Source organism: Oncorhynchus clarkii, chromosome 8 (assembly GCF_045791955.1).
Source record: "Oncorhynchus clarkii lewisi isolate Uvic-CL-2024 chromosome 8, UVic_Ocla_1.0, whole genome shotgun sequence".
NCBI lineage: Eukaryota > Metazoa > Chordata > Actinopteri > Salmoniformes > Salmonidae > Oncorhynchus > Oncorhynchus clarkii.
This window is the reverse complement of record NC_092154.1, coordinates 22,701,264-22,716,776: the sequence shown is the minus strand read 5'-3', so window position 1 is coordinate 22,716,776 and position 15,513 is coordinate 22,701,264. Positions and strand designations below refer to the sequence as shown.

At 40.2% G+C, this 15,513-nt stretch overlaps 1 protein-coding gene, 1 non-coding gene and 1 pseudogene across 26 annotated transcripts in view; 2 read left to right on the top strand and 1 right to left on the bottom strand.

Annotated features, from left to right (window-relative positions):
• LOC139415114 (afadin-like) overlaps positions 1-5,264 on the top strand; it is a 133,743-nt gene extending 128,479 nt beyond the window's left edge. For 24 of the 25 annotated variants that reach the window (XM_071162951.1, XM_071162961.1, XM_071162959.1 and 21 more), the window contains 2 exons: positions 3,321-3,405; positions 3,583-5,251. In XM_071162951.1, the coding sequence (XP_071019052.1) occupies positions 3,321-3,405; positions 3,583-3,742 (245 nt within the window). In that variant the 3' untranslated portion in view covers positions 3,743-5,251. Of the gene's footprint in view, positions 1-3,320; positions 3,406-3,582 lie in introns of all 25 variants that reach the window. The other variant, XM_071162950.1, reaches the window with a different exon arrangement.
• A 5,404-nt stretch (positions 5,265-10,668) lies between these two features.
• trnal-cag (transfer RNA leucine (anticodon CAG)) lies at positions 10,669-10,751 on the top strand. The gene has a single exon. It is a non-coding gene; the product is annotated as a tRNA-Leu (tRNA).
• A 1,660-nt stretch (positions 10,752-12,411) lies between these two features.
• On the bottom strand, positions 12,412-14,676 carry LOC139415415 (tudor domain-containing protein 15-like; annotated as a pseudogene).
• Between the last annotated feature and the right edge of the window lie 837 nt (positions 14,677-15,513).

Here is a 15,513-nt window from a genome sequence, read left to right as displayed (position 1 = left end):
CTCTCATTCAGTCGTTCGTGTTTTTTGTTATATTTTTGTGTTCCTGTTTTTCCAGTACAGAGGCGTTCTGTCTTCCATTTCCCCTTCTCCCTTTCTCCCACTCTATTTCTCTATCGACAATCCAATAGATCTGTATTGTAGTTGCCAATCAATTTGTTTTTTCTCCCATCAGTTTGTGTTATAGTTTGTTGTCCTCTTTTTTTGGAATTTCCACTCCACCACTAGCAAATCAGGTTCCATTTTTGTTTAATTTTCCCAATCCTTCTGTCAGAAAATGTCCTCTGTCCTCACCCATTCCTCTTCCTCCAATCATCTTTCTAGTGAGTAAAAGCAATCGGTAAACCTACCAACCCGTGATTCCCTGTGAAAGCACTCCAGATATCCAATCATAGTACTGTTGGTGTTGCCGCTCAACGCCCACCCGCCCATGTGTGTTTGTTTTTGCTGAGGGGGTGGCCTCCCGCCTGCGGGCCCCACGGCTGCTTGATGGTGGTGTTGGCTTTAAGGAACACTGAGACACTGGCTTATCTATCACACACACTGTGGTGGGACCTGAGAGGAGCAGCTCTCTTTAGGCTCACTTGCACACCTGGCAAAGGGGAAAGATCTGTTGAGTGAGGCATTGTCTTTGTCTGTGGCTGTTTAAAGCTCTGTCAGGGCTCCCAACCAATCACTGATTAGATTACTGAGCAGTACTAATTCACTTGAATCTAGTTCTATGGTCTTCATCTGTGACACAATGTTTTCTATTTAAGCCTTTAGTGACCCCTACTGACAAAAGTAGAAACGTTCTGTTATTTTCATCAACAGCTGGAACCAATGACATTCTATTTTATAAGTTATTAAAACAGTATTTATGCTTTCATAAAATGTTTAAAGATTAGCTTTGTTTTACATTTTAGGAATAGTCTGTACATTTTTGCTCAACAAACCACAATATTTAAAGCCTCTTGGTGAGAACAGAATTCAAGTGTAACGTAGATGTCAATTAAGGCAGCCCCCCCACCTCTCTGGTTCAGAGGCGTTGGGTTAAATGCAAAAGACACATTTCAGTTGAATACATTCAGTTGTACAACTGACTAGGTATCCCCCTTTCCCTTAATATCTCTATCTTATGTTACTCTAAACACAATACATGTTCAGTGTTCCATTGTAAGCCGTAGCATAGACTACTGTAGTAAATAACTTAATATTCACATTGTCCGGAACCACAGGATTGTGCCTTCATTTTCCAGACAGATGAGTTTGTTGGTACATGTTCTAAAAGAAAATATGAAAGTGACCCCCCCCCCCCCCCGCGGATATGACCACTTTAAACAGCCATGGAGAAAAGATGTCACTAATGCAACACAGTCTAACAGTGTCAAGATGTTCAGTGACTGTCACCATGCATGTAACATCTGCACACAGCACCAGTGCCCTTCCCCTACCCAGTATGAATGATGATGATGTCTGGGCCTTTTGTTATTGTGTTGCATTCCTCACTCAAATTGAGAGACCAATCACTAACCTTGCTATAACCCCACATCAACATAACCCGCCTCACTCCGTCACACGCCTCCCTGCGTTGAATCTATACTCAATCCAATCGACCTGATATCCATTGCTATCTACTGCCTCTGCTGCTTTGCACTCCTCCTTTCAGCGATCAAGTGTTCTGCTCACTCCTTTTTGTGTCTTCTATGACTGTTCCAGTCTCTGCCGTCTGTCTGCCATGTCTCTGTTTTTGTGGATTTCATCTGGTATGCCCTGTCTATCTGTCTGTGCCTTCTGTGTCTCTGGCTGTCCTGTCAGTCTGTCTGTGTCAGTGATATTGTCTAATGCTGCTGCTTGCCACCACCACCTCCTCTGAGGGCCATGCCATGGTTCACGTGACCCGTCTCCACCTGAATCATTGGCTCCCTCTGTTAACAATAATACATTCAGGCAGACGAATCCACTGGCAGCATCAAGAAGAAGGGCAACCCAGCTCTCTGGTAGAGAAGACGTCTAGATGTCTAGCCAAAGGTTTTGAGAAGGCTCAGATTCCACCTTCTGCTCCACTTTATCTTAAAAGAATATCAGCTAAATCTGACTAATGTGAATATTTGGAACCAGGTGTAAGGAAAGGAAAACATTATCCATGGCACACGAATGTAGAAAGACCTTTGGTTGACTTTTAAGCATTTTTACAATTACATCTGAAGCCAAGTACTGTTCTGTATAAGCTTAAATTTGGCTTCCGAAAGAATGAAATCAACAAACCATGAAAAACTGTGTTTCTGTGGTGACTTAGTTACTGGAGGGTTCAGAAGGTATAGTTTTATCTCAGGGGACAAACTGATCTTGGATAGGTACCAACTTGTCAACCAGTCTGTAGACTCCGAGAGCCTGTTCTGTGCCAGAAGAACTTGACCCTGCCAGTGGAGACCTGCCTCGGTTCACACGTCAATGTGTTTGTGTCTGCCCTGCTATCCCTAGTTTCATTCATTTTAAACAAAGAAAAATCCACATGCATTTGAATTATGGTTGTGCTTCCATTCAGACACAGCAGGTTGGAACACAACCAGTAAGATTCTATTAGTGGGAATTCCGGGTTAGTGTGATAGACAGCAGCAACTGCGTTTGCCTGGCCCGGGCACACACGGACACGTGATCTTACTGATTAATGCCTACTGTGGGTCAGAGATAGAGGTCACCTGGGGGTCAATAGTGTTGGGTTAGAAGTTAGAATGCCAGTTAAGATACCGAATCAGTCCTCATTCAGCCACCTGTGGCTTTGATGAGTTCCTAGCTAACATCCAGTGGTTATTAAGTAAAGTTTTAGTCATAACAGGCTTGATGACAGTTTATCTTGGGTGCTACATGACTTAGTGGTTGACCTCCACTTTTGATCCCACAAACTTGTTTTGCAGACCCTGCTGCTTCAGGCGTGCCTTGGACTGTACTAACGCTATTCCCACAGCTAATCTAGTCCCTGTGGCTTGTTTTGGTCTGTGGAAAAGGCACCGTTGTATAATTTGAACGTGACTGAAAAGTTGCTGGGTACAGATAACGATCATATGTAGCCTGGACTGTGACTTGGCAACAATTTACAGTTCACACGGTGTTATGTCACAATAACTTTGCATTGGTGTGCGATATTCTTTGTGTACTGAAGCAGGTAAATGTTATCCCAGGGAATACATTTAGTAAAGATGTGTTCTACACAGAAGTTATGTACCCAGCAGCTTTTTAAAAAATCTAAAAAATAAACGCTATGGGTTTAACCTCCCAACATGGTACAAAACATATTCATTAACTAATGTGCTCTGTTTCCCCAATTTAATGAATGAACATAGGATTTCATTCATACACTGGAAACACAACCGGGCTTGTAGGATCAGGAGAAGTTTACAAGGACCCGCGAGAAAAGTGGACGAAAGGGTGAGGCCTGCCATGCATCTCTCTCTTCATAAACAGACAATTCAACTGGGTCAGAGGAAATACTTTTAGACCGAATGAGGACCATAAGAAACTGAGACGTATGTAGGAATTCTCAGAACACACAACGTTGTACAGTATATGTTTTAAGTCGTATTGTGGTTGCTTTTCTCATTGCAGTGGTCAAGAACAGGAAAACACTTTAACTGAAGGAGCCCCGGAGAGTATGACATTCAAGGAGCGCCAGCGGCTTTTTTCCCAAGGGAAGGAAGTATCCAACAAAGTCAAGGCCTCGCGAAAACTCATGGAGCTGGAAAATGAACTCAATACAAAGCAGTAGACAAGTAGCCTTAGCAAGAAAAATTGACCGCCAGGCCCCGACTGAGCAATGGGAAAGAGAGACAGCTTTTGTTTCCCAGTGACTCTCCTTTTTTGTTGTTTTTATTGAACAACTGGACCCATTACATGCATTACATACAATTTAGATGTATCGTTGCAATAGGTGAGACATTTATTTGCTTAATTTCCCTCTTAAACTATCAGATATTATAATAAAGCACTGTAAAAAATAATCAGAAATAACAAAAATTAATTATACTACTAAGACAAATTTGAAATCACATGAAGGGGAATATATTTTTGTTTGTAAAATGGTTCTTGGGTTAAGGGATGAAAAAGTTTTGTTCATTTAAACAATTTTAATAGCTTAATGTAATGTGGAATATTTTATGATGTTATTTTATGCTCTTTCTGCATTACATATTTTCACACTTTTAAATAAATGCCCAGGCTTACCAGACCAATCTTTTAAGTTGAACTTCTTTCTATACTCATTGATTCAAATGGAGTAAGTTGTCCATTCTGGTTTGTGATACACTGTATTATTCATTCCTTAGAATGTGGCTTTAGTTTTGATCCAGGCATCACTGGAAGAGGATATGTCTTCACTATGACTTCCACATATATAAACTGGTTTACTGGGGGTCCACCTGAGTGCACGCCCACACTGTAAATATCTCTCTCCTTCCAAACATAACTCTCAATTCTTAATAGTAACAGCTCTCATTTGGTTTTCATCTTCAGAAATGGACGGTTCAGAGTTTATCCAACAGGGCATTTTATACAAGTGTGACGTAGGAAATTGAGATAAGGAACTCCTACCTTTTGGTTCTCACTGTAAATTTGGGAAGGGGGGGGGGTCTTATGTTTTCTATTTCCCCCCCCCCCCCCCCCCACACTTTTTAGTATTGATTTTCTTTGTTTGAATTTAACAGTCATTTGCAGAGTTGTGAAATTTGACCAGTTATATACATTGCCAGTATGCGGAAAGTGGAAGCGTACCATGATGGAAAATTACTTCATTTTCAGTTCAAATGATAATAAAAATCCAAAGTAAAAACCTTGTTTTGTTTAACAGGTATTTATTTGAACCTTATGTAATGTACTTGCACAGATTTTTGTTTATTTAAAATGCTTGAGCATTCGGTTAAATCGATACAAACATGGAATACATTTGGGACCTATAGGCTACTGTAGGTAAATGCTGTTTTAAGGATTTGGGCAGAATGCTATTTACATGAAGTACATCTCTTCATTCACAGCTGTTTGAGAGACTCCATCTTGTGTGTAAATATGATTAATTTTTTTCAGAACATGGGCCAGATTTGACTATGTTAATGTTCATTATCCATAAAGTAACGGTATCAATATCCTGTTTCAGCTTTAAAGATGTTAACCGACATGTATACAAATGTATTCATGTTTCTCATTTTAGGTAACACATTTGAATCATTTAAATTGTTTCATGATAGCCTTTTGTAAATCATTAATAAATACAGATTTTACAAAATGCTGGAACTCTGTACAAATTTGTATAGAAATATTTACAATTGTTTTCTTTACATACTTTAGCTATAGTTTCTTTGTGATAGTGATAATGCACCTCTTTGCAGTGTGTACTGGCGTATGTATCTTGTGTACATGCACATCTTGAAGACTCCTCCAAGGAACTATGGATTTGAGAGGAACATATCTGATTACTGACGTGAGTAGTAGGCCTAACCTTGGTATGTCTGTCTTTGGACTAAGGTTGTTTTTTACATTATTATAAGACTTTCTTCGGTGACTGAAGAAACTCCATACAGTGGGTGGCTTCAGGTATTAAGACCTGCAGCATCAGTCCTAAACTGTGGAACTGGGCAGCCTATTTTCACATCACCGATTATCATTTTGTGCAACACACAACACCTATCAGAAGGAAAACATTGAAGTCTATGTTAGGTGTGGTATTGAACTGTTAGGGTTGATAACAATGTATAGGTCTGATCATGATGGGACCGCAAAGCCTTTTGAAAATGGCACGTTCTGCTGCAGCTGGGAGCACAGAAACTGGCCAAATTCTACTCTCACTTGCAACCATTTTTTTCTAATAAACTGAAACATGGACACTGTTCTGTTTAATTAGTTACCGTAGTGATTTTAGCATGTAAATCTTGGGGGGGGGGTGAAGCATGCCAGCAAAGCCACTGCACAACACAAGACTAAACAATACATTAATTGCACTATAAGGGTGACAAACAGTGCCCACAAACTGTTAGGGCCTACATAAAGCTGTCCCAACACCTTACCACTGCTACACCTGGCTATCAGCGAAGCCTTGTCTGGCAATGAAACAGCCTCATTTACTGCCTTTAAAAAAATGCTGATATGGCTGACTTGCTTAAACAAATGTGGTTTCTACTGACAATTGAGATGTACAAACTATGGCACAAGGGGACAAGTGGATAAGAGGCAATCTGTAATTTCGATTAAGCCAAGCGAGCTATGACAGACATAGTCAATATAGCTTTTTGTACGGAGACAGAATTCAGAACATGGGCCGTTCTTAGTGTTCTCCCTGTACACCAACTCAGAACCGTAGGATAAATAAAGGGGGCATATAAGCAGACAATGAAAGCTCTTACAATATTCAAATACATTTCTCAAAAACAAGTTATAGGCTACATGTGCACCAAATTATTAGGGTGATGCACATGGGCTACTAACAGCTTACTACACAACACACAACACACACACTGTATTACTTTCTTAGCTACAGTATACAGATGAGAGAGGCCTGTAATTTTCATCATAGGTACACTTCAACTATGACAGACAAAATGAGGGAAAAAAATCCAGAAAATCACATTGTAGGATTTTTAATGAATTTATTTGCAAATTATGGTGGAAAATAAGTATTTGGTCACCTACAAACAAGCAAGATTTCTGGCTCTCACAGACCTGTAACTTCTTCTTTAAGAGGCTCCTCTGTCCTCCACTCGTTACCTGTATTAATGGCACCTGTTTGAACTTGTTATCAGTATAAAAGACACCTGTCCACAACCTCAAACAGTCACACTCCAAACTCCACTATGGTCAAGACTAAAGAGCTGTCAAAGGACACCAGAAACAAAATTGTAGACCTGCACCAGGCTGGGAAGACTGAATCTGCAATAAGTAAGCAGCTTGGTTTGAAGAAATCAACTGTGGGAGCAATTATTAGGAAATGGAAGACATACAAGACCACTGATAATCTCCCTCGATCTGGGGCTCCACGCAAGATCTCACCCCGTGGGGTCAAAATAATCACAAGAACGGTGAGCAAAAATCCCAGAACCACACGGGGGGACCTAGTGAATGACCTGCAGAGAGCTGGGACCAAAGTAACAAAGCCTACCATCAGTAACACACTACGCCGCCAGGGACTCAAATCCTGCAGTGCCAGACGTGTCCCCCTGCTTAAGCCAGTACATGTCCAGGCCCGTCTGAAGTTTGCTAGAGAGCATTTGGATGATCCAGAAGAAGATTGGGAGAATGTCATATGGTCAGATGAAACCAAAGTATAACTTTTTGGTAAAAACTCAACTCGTCGTGTTTGGAGGACAAAGAAAGAATGCTGAGTTGCATCCAAAGAACACCATACCTACTGTGAAGCATGGGGTGGAAACATCATGCTTTGGGGCTGTTTTTCTGCAAAGGGACCAGGACGACTGATCCGTGTAAAGGAAAGAATGAATGGGGCCATGTATCGTGAGATTTTGAGTGAAAACCTCATTCCATCAGCAAGGGCATTGAAGATGAAACGTGGCTGGGTCTTTCAGCATGACAATGATCCCAAACACACCGCCCGGGCAACGAAGGAGTGGCTTCGTAAGAAGCATTTCAAGGTCCTGGAGTGGCCTAGCCAGTTTCCAGATCTCAACCCCATAGAAAATCTTTGGAGGGAGTTGAAAGTCTGTGTTGCCCAGCAACAGCCCCAAAACATCCCTGCTCTAGAGGATATCTGCATGGAGGAATGGGCCAAAATACCAGCAATAGTGTGTGAAAACCTTGTGAAGACTTACAGAAAACATTTGACCTCTGTCATTGCCAACAAAGGGTGTATAACAAAGTATTGAGAAACTTTTGTTATTGACCAAATACTTATTTTCCACCATAATTTGCAAATAAATTCATTCATTTTCTCATTGTGTCTGTCATAGTTGAAGTGTACCTATGATGAAAATTACAGGCCTCTCTCATCTTTTTAAGTGGGAGAACTTGCACAATTGGTGGCTGACTAAATATTTGTTTGCCCCACTGTACACTAAGTTGATTGTGCCTTTAAACAGCTTGGAAAATTCCAGAAAATTATGTCATGACTTTAGAAGCTTCTGATAGACTAATTGACATCATTTGAGTCAATTGGAGGTGTACCTTCAAACCCAGTGCCTCTTTGCTTGACATCATGGGAAAATCAAAGAAATCAGCCAAGCCCTCAGAAAAAAATTGTAGACCTCCACAAGTCTGGTTTATCCTTGAGAGCAATTTCCAATGGGACAAAATTCACGCAACTTGTTATGGGAAGCTTGTGGAAGGCTACCTAAATCGTTTGACTTAAGTTAAACAGTTTTAAGGCAATGCTACCAAATACTAATTGAGTGTATGTAAACTTCTGACCCACTGGGAATGTGATGAAAGAAATAAAAGCTGAAATAAATCATTCTCTCTACTATTATTCTGACATTTCACATTCTTAAAATAAAGTGGTGATCCTAACTGACCTAAGACAGGGAATTTTTACTAGGATTAAATGTCAGGAATTGTGAAAAGCTGAGGTTAATTGTATTTGGCTATGGTGTATGTGAACTTCCAACTTCAGCTGTACATATCTCCCTAGCTGAATGAACTGTTTCGCTGCCAGACAAGGCTCCACTGATAGCCAGCTGTAGCAATGGTAAGATGTTAGGACAGCTTTATGTAGGCCCTAACAGTTTGTGGGCACCGTTTGTCACCGTTAGTGCAATTAATGTATTGTTTAGTGTTGTGTTGTCGCTTTGCTGGCATGCATCCCGCTTTTTTTCCCCCACCCCACCAAGATTTACATGTTAAAATTGCCACTGTTTATGTCCAATGGCCAATGAGCACCAATACGTGCTATCTATAATTTATTTTCATATGACAAGGCTTAAAAAGGATTTGCCAGTAGATTATTGACTTGATTCATGATGATGACTGCTAGTTAAGATTTTGAAAGTATCAAAGCTACTTCAAAAGCCAATTTTATTTAACTAGGCAAGTCCGTTAAGAACAATTTCTTATTTATAATGACTGCCTACTCCAGCCAAATCTTAACCCGGATGATGCTGGGTCAATTGTGCGCCACCCTATGGGACTCCCAATCACATCCAGCTCAGGATTGAACCAGGGTTTGTAGTGATGTGTCTATCACTAAGATACAGTACCTTAGACTGCTGCGCCACTCGGGAGCCCCCAATGACCTTGAGCCTTCTTGGATGGGCACTTCTAATGTAACTATGGCAGCACCCAAGGGGCTTGAATTTTCAAGCTCTACCCTTAGACTTGGCGGTGACGTAGTATCCCCTTGAGGGACAGAACACTGAGCCAATCACGGTGCAACGTTCTGGATTTTCTGCTGGTTTGCCCCACCACAGAAAGCCCTGAGCTAGGCTGAAACACATGCATTTTGGAGCTCCTTTACTCAAGAAAACAAAAAAAGAGACCATGTTTGTATAAGGCTTTATTAACTTAGTGATATATTTTTTTACATTGTTTGCAAACTGATATGTGACACATTAATGCCAAAAGAACACGCAAAACAGGCACTGCAGTAGCTACTAGAGCAAGCGCAATGTTTATACCCTTTAGGCAAGTGTAGGTCAATTTGTAGAGAATGCTATACCATTAGATGGTCCAACGGCAAAGACGACGCTGTCTAACAGCAGTGAAGAAACAATGAAGCAGTCTAGAATGTGTTAGCAGCCTTGCACGAGATGCTACGTTGCAACCACATAACATAATGTTCAACACTTTGGTTGAAATGAATTGGCTACAAAATGCATAGAAAACCTGCTTAAAGGAGGTTAACTGCGATGCTATATACCACAACCCACTAACATGATTATCAGATTTTGTGTGCTAATGTAATGCTAACAAGGAAGTGAGCACGAGAACATCTTGCAAAAGCACGTGATTTCTAGACAGCAATTTAGTGCTACATTCAACCCGCATCGCGGAAATGCAATTTTACAGCGTGAATGGAATGTAAAGGCAATGTTCCCGCTTCAATTATACCTTGTTGTCTGTGCCCAATACTGTTTCTACCATGTTGTGCTGCTACCATATGTTTTGTTTTAAGTCTCTCTTAATGTAGTGTTGTGGTGTCTCTCTTGTCATGATGTGTGTTTTGTCCAATATGTTTATTTTTAATCCCAGCCCCCGTCCCCACAGGATGCATTTTTGCCTTTTGGTAGGCTGTCATTGTAAAAATAATAATAATAATAATAATGTTTTTCTCTGACTTGCACAGTTAAATAAAGGTTAAATTTAAAAAATAAACGGAGACTGCATTCACAGTAAACGCTGCATATGTCGGCTCAATCTGAAATGACCTTTATATTTCTATCGCGGAATCTGTAGAATAAAAAACTGGCGCACACCCAGACACATTATTTTGTGTGAAGGTGCTGACAAACAAGGGAATAACTATAAACTCAAAAAAATAGAGTCGCACAATCCATATATCAACTCCCGGATGATTATTGGGTCTACCCAATAAATTAATGGAAGATGATATATGGAGTGTGCGACTCTTTATTTGTATAGTTTATCACGGAATCTGTAACACTTACATTTTACAGATAGATTCGATGCCTAAACCTAAAAAAAAACAGCTTATCTGGTTCAAATAGCTATACTAATAGCCAACTAATGCTATGCTTAACATGAGTCAGGATGGCCGAGCGGTCTAAGGCGCTGCGTTCAGGTCGCAGTCTCCCCTGGAGGCGTGGGTTCGAATCCCACTTCTGACAGTGTATTTTTCTACATTAACAGTATGGTACAGCGTTGTGACCTGAATCCACTCTCGACGGCTTTAATTGTTATTCTTTTTTAAAAATTGTATCTTTACTTAACAAACGATTGTTACACATCGATTATTGACAATCCATTCACGACCAATCTGTAACAAATAACAGCATTATAAAAATGGAAATGGCGTATCAATTACTGAAATGAGTCCGATTATTTTGTTAAAGGCATACTTGAGTAATTTTCTATTAAGATATCTTTACTTTTACTCAATTTGACGGTTGGGTGCTTTTCCCACAACTGGTTATTTTTGTGGCCAGTGGTGGAAAAACGGTCATACTTGAGTGAAAGTAAAGATACCTTAATAGAAAATGACTCAAGTAAAAGTTACCCAGTAAAATTCTACTTATGTAAAAGTCTAAAAGTATTTGGTTTAAAATATACTTAAATATCACAATTAAATGTAATTGCTAAAATATACTTAAGTATCAAAAGTAAAAGTATAAATCCTTTCAAATTCCTTATATTAAGCAAACCAGATGGCACCATTTTCTTGTTTTTTTGTTTATGTATTTATGGAAAGCCAGAGGCACAGTCCAACATTCAGACATCATTTACAAACGAAGCATGTGTGTTTAGTGAGTCCACCAGATCAGAGGCAGTAGGGATGTCCAGGGATGTTTGGTTGATAAGTGTGTGAATTTGATTATTTTCCTGTCATGCTAAGCATTCAAAATAAGTACTTTTGGGTGTCAAGGAAAATGTATGGAGTAAAAAGTACAATATTTTCTTAAGGAATGTAGTGAAGTAAAAGAAAAGTTGTCAAAAATATATAAAGTAAAGTACAGATACCCCCAAAAAACACTTAAGTAGTACTTTAAAGTATTTTTACTTACAGTCCCTTGCGAAAGTATTCGGCCCCCTTGAACTTTGCGACCTTTTGCCACATTTCAGGCTTCAAACATAAAGATATAAAACTGTATTTTTTTGTGAAGAATCAACAACAAGTGGGACACAATCATGAAGTGGAACGACATTTATTGGATATTTCAAACTTTTTTAACAAATCAAAAACTGAAAAATTGGGCGTGTACTTTACACCACTGAAAATAACCATAATCAAATATAAAAAAACTAGGCCTATCAAATTACTAACTTGAATATCAGTATAGTCATAACATTTTAGCAGTTTGCCTGAATATCCCAATAGTATTTTTGTTCGATAAGCAAGAGGCACAATATCATTCAAACAAAAGGACATTCCACTTCAGTTATTTATGATACATGAATATCAAGACTAAACTGTGCCAGTCAGAAAGCAACACCATTGATCTTCTTTCAAATACACTCCAAGAAGATGTTGTCATACTGAAATCTTCATTTAGATAACTTAAGTCATGCTTAAAAGGTGATCAGGAATAGCTTTGAAGTCCTTTGTTCCTCATCACACTCTTGTCATATTACCTTTCGGGGGGGGGGGGGGGGGGGGGTCTTCAGCACATTCAGAAATTGCAGCCTCCATTTGCTGGATGATGAACACTCCATTCATCAACCCATTGAGATGTCCTCTGTAGGTAAATAGATGCATGCCGTACAACTGCCCTGTGCCACTGGTCGACTTTTGTTAATTTTGCCAAGCGTTGAAGTCCTTTGACATACTCCTCACTTGTCAGAGTGTGTTTTGTCTGAATTTCCATAGTCAACAACCTCAACCGTAAAATGGCCATTTGATGTATTATCTGTTACAACTGCACAGTAGAGTACACCATCCTCTTCATATTCAGCAGCAACATGGTTCTCCATGGTTTCTTTAAACAGCTCAGCGTTAAACAGCTCAATCCATTTTCAGAATGGATTGTTCATCATTTTACATTTGGAGCTGTTTACGGCATTGATGTGGGAAACAAACCCCAGACCTCGGAACCCTGATTTTATTTTGGGAACAAGGGGGAGTTGTGCAAGTTTTGGCAATTGGATGGAGCCAACTATTTCTGGGAGTTTGGAGGAACTGTCTACATCACTTTGATCTGTTTTTCCTTCTGTCCTTTCCTCACATTTGAACTATGTGATTTTTTTAACTGTGCTCTTTCTAATCTTACTGGGCATCAGGACACTTTGGTGGGTTTGCTTTTTGAGCATTTAAAGACTGTTTGTTTTGATGTTGGTGCTTGTTGTGGCCAGTAACACTTTCAGATGATGTCTGTCTAGTTTTTTATCAAGTTTTGTTCTTCAATTGCTCTTTGTGTCCTTCGTGACCAGTCACAGGTCCACTGTTGCTTTTCTTCTCCTTGTGTTTTTGATTAGCAATGAGTGGTTTTGACGTTCTCATTGATGTTTATGTCTCCATCAAACAGATCGAAAGAGACAGTCCCATCCTCATTATTTCCTGCAACAACAGCTTGAAGTGGCTAGTGGAGAATGGATTTCTCCAGCCATTTGTTGACCTCTGCAAAGTTGTCCTTTTTCAGGATTTGTTCAACTGCATCTCAATGCCTGGATGGGAGTGAACAGTACATCTGCTGAATGTCTGGGAATATACATGAAATAGTTGTAGTTTTTTCAACAATATACATGTTTCCATAGTCCACAGCCAAAACATGTTTAGAAGCAGAGTAGACTGAACAGGGCAAGCCACATCCCTGTACCATTTGCCATTACCGTTATATTATGCCAGGCAAAGTTTTCCAATACCAGGACCAGAATTTCTTCACTTTCCATGGTGACTTTCTACATCAAGTCTTCAATCATTTCAGTATTTCTGTCCAACTGGCAATACATCTCCCATGGCCTGCACACATGAGTGACACAGACTTGCTCTTCACTTTATGCATCTCAAGTTGAAGGAGGAATGGACAAAAGAGTCTGGGAATACTGATGGCATAAGCTGCATAGAGGTTTGCCCTTCTGTTGCAAGACCTTTTTTCCGCAAGCTTCTTTGTTGCATTCTGTTGAGTGTTCTGGAGGTCAACAACATTGTTTTTTACATACAGTTGAAAGTGTGCACTGCATGTCAAATTCCCTGAGTGGCTTTGAGTGATGTCCTTCAGTAAATCTCATGCCTCTGTGCACCAATCACCACCGCTGCCTTTTGCAGGTTCAATCAAGTTGTAAAGGCTACATCTAAACGCTTGCCCCTCAAGATCAAGGAATTCTGGCACTATTGCTTGAAGATCGTGCACACTCTTTTGCTACTATCCCGTTGTCCACAAATATCACTTCAACTTCGCCTTACTGTGCTCCGACAATGCAGGCTCTGTACCATCTGCCGTCATCTTCAGACTTGGCAACAACATGAAACACCTGCCTGCACGGGAATTGTGTGTGTATGGTAATGCTCCTGGATCGCTTCCATCATTTCCTCCAAATTGGGGATCTTGCTTTTCAGCTGGCACCAACAATCTGAGGGTGTGTTGATGTGAGCGCATTGCACAGCTATCTCACCTCCGAATGTCAGTGCTTTGAATTTCACAGTCGGATTCTTGTCTTTTGGGGTTCTTGACTTTGGACTTTCAGGTTTCTTTTCACAGCCATCCGATTCAGAAATGTCCCACATATCTTTGGGAGAGTTCCTGTTGACTCCACTCGTGCTTAATCCATTTCCACTAACTTGTCCTTTTCTACAGAACTTCTGTTTCATCATTTTCTTCTCCATCTCGTTCTTAAGTATCACAGGCTCAGAGGGAGTGTATTTCCGGAATTATACATACTTGGTTGTGGTCAGGAGCTCTGTGATGTGATGTTTTCCATCTCATACAAATCAACCACATATTCATCTTTCCTTACGTGGACAACATGCACAAAGTGAGCTTTGTTGGAGACTGCTCGTCTGAAGTATTCTGTTGCTAAGATTCTCCATACATCGTCGTCGTCAAAAGGCTTGTCATTCACGAGAGAACAACTGAGGACAAATTGATCTTCTTGATGCATATATAGTGCATTCAGAAAGTATTCAGACCCTTGACTTTTTCCACATTTTGTTACGTTACAGCCTTATTCTAAAATGTAAGATTTTTCCACCTCATCAATCTACGCACAATACTGACAAAGTAAAAACAGGTTTTTAGACATTTTTGCACATTTATTTAAAATGTTAAAAAACGTAAATATCACATTTATGTAAGTATTCAGATCCTATACTTAGTACCTTGTTGAAGCACCTTTGGCAGCGATTACAGCCTTGAGTCTTCTTGGGTATGATGTTACAAGCTTGACACACCTGTATTTGGGGATTTTCTCCCAATCTTCTCTGCAGATCCACTCAAGTTCTGTCAGGTTGGATGGGGAGCGTTGCTGCACAGCTATTTTCAGGTCACTCCAGATATGTTAGATCGGGTTCAAGCCCGGGCTCTGCCTGGGCCACTCAAGGACATTCGGAGACACTCAAGGACATTCGAAGCCATTCCTGCGATGTCTTGGCTGTGTGCTTATAGTCGTTGTCCTGTTGGAAGGAGAATCTTCGCCCCAGTCTGAGGTCCTGAGAGCTCTGGAGCAGGTTTTCATCAAGTATCTCTCTGTACTTTGCTCCATTTATCTTCCTCTCGATCCTGACTAGTCTCACAGAAAACAATTCAATTATCACAACACACAGGTTGTAATATGTCTTTCTTCCTGTATTAGCTTCCCTGGTCATTTTACCCACGCACCTACTGCCCTAGATTAGAATATGTGAAGATGTATGCATAACAGCAAATGATCATAGACAAACGTTAGCTGGTGCATGGCTACATAGTGACCTCACACGTGTCATGATGTCACGTGTGCTCC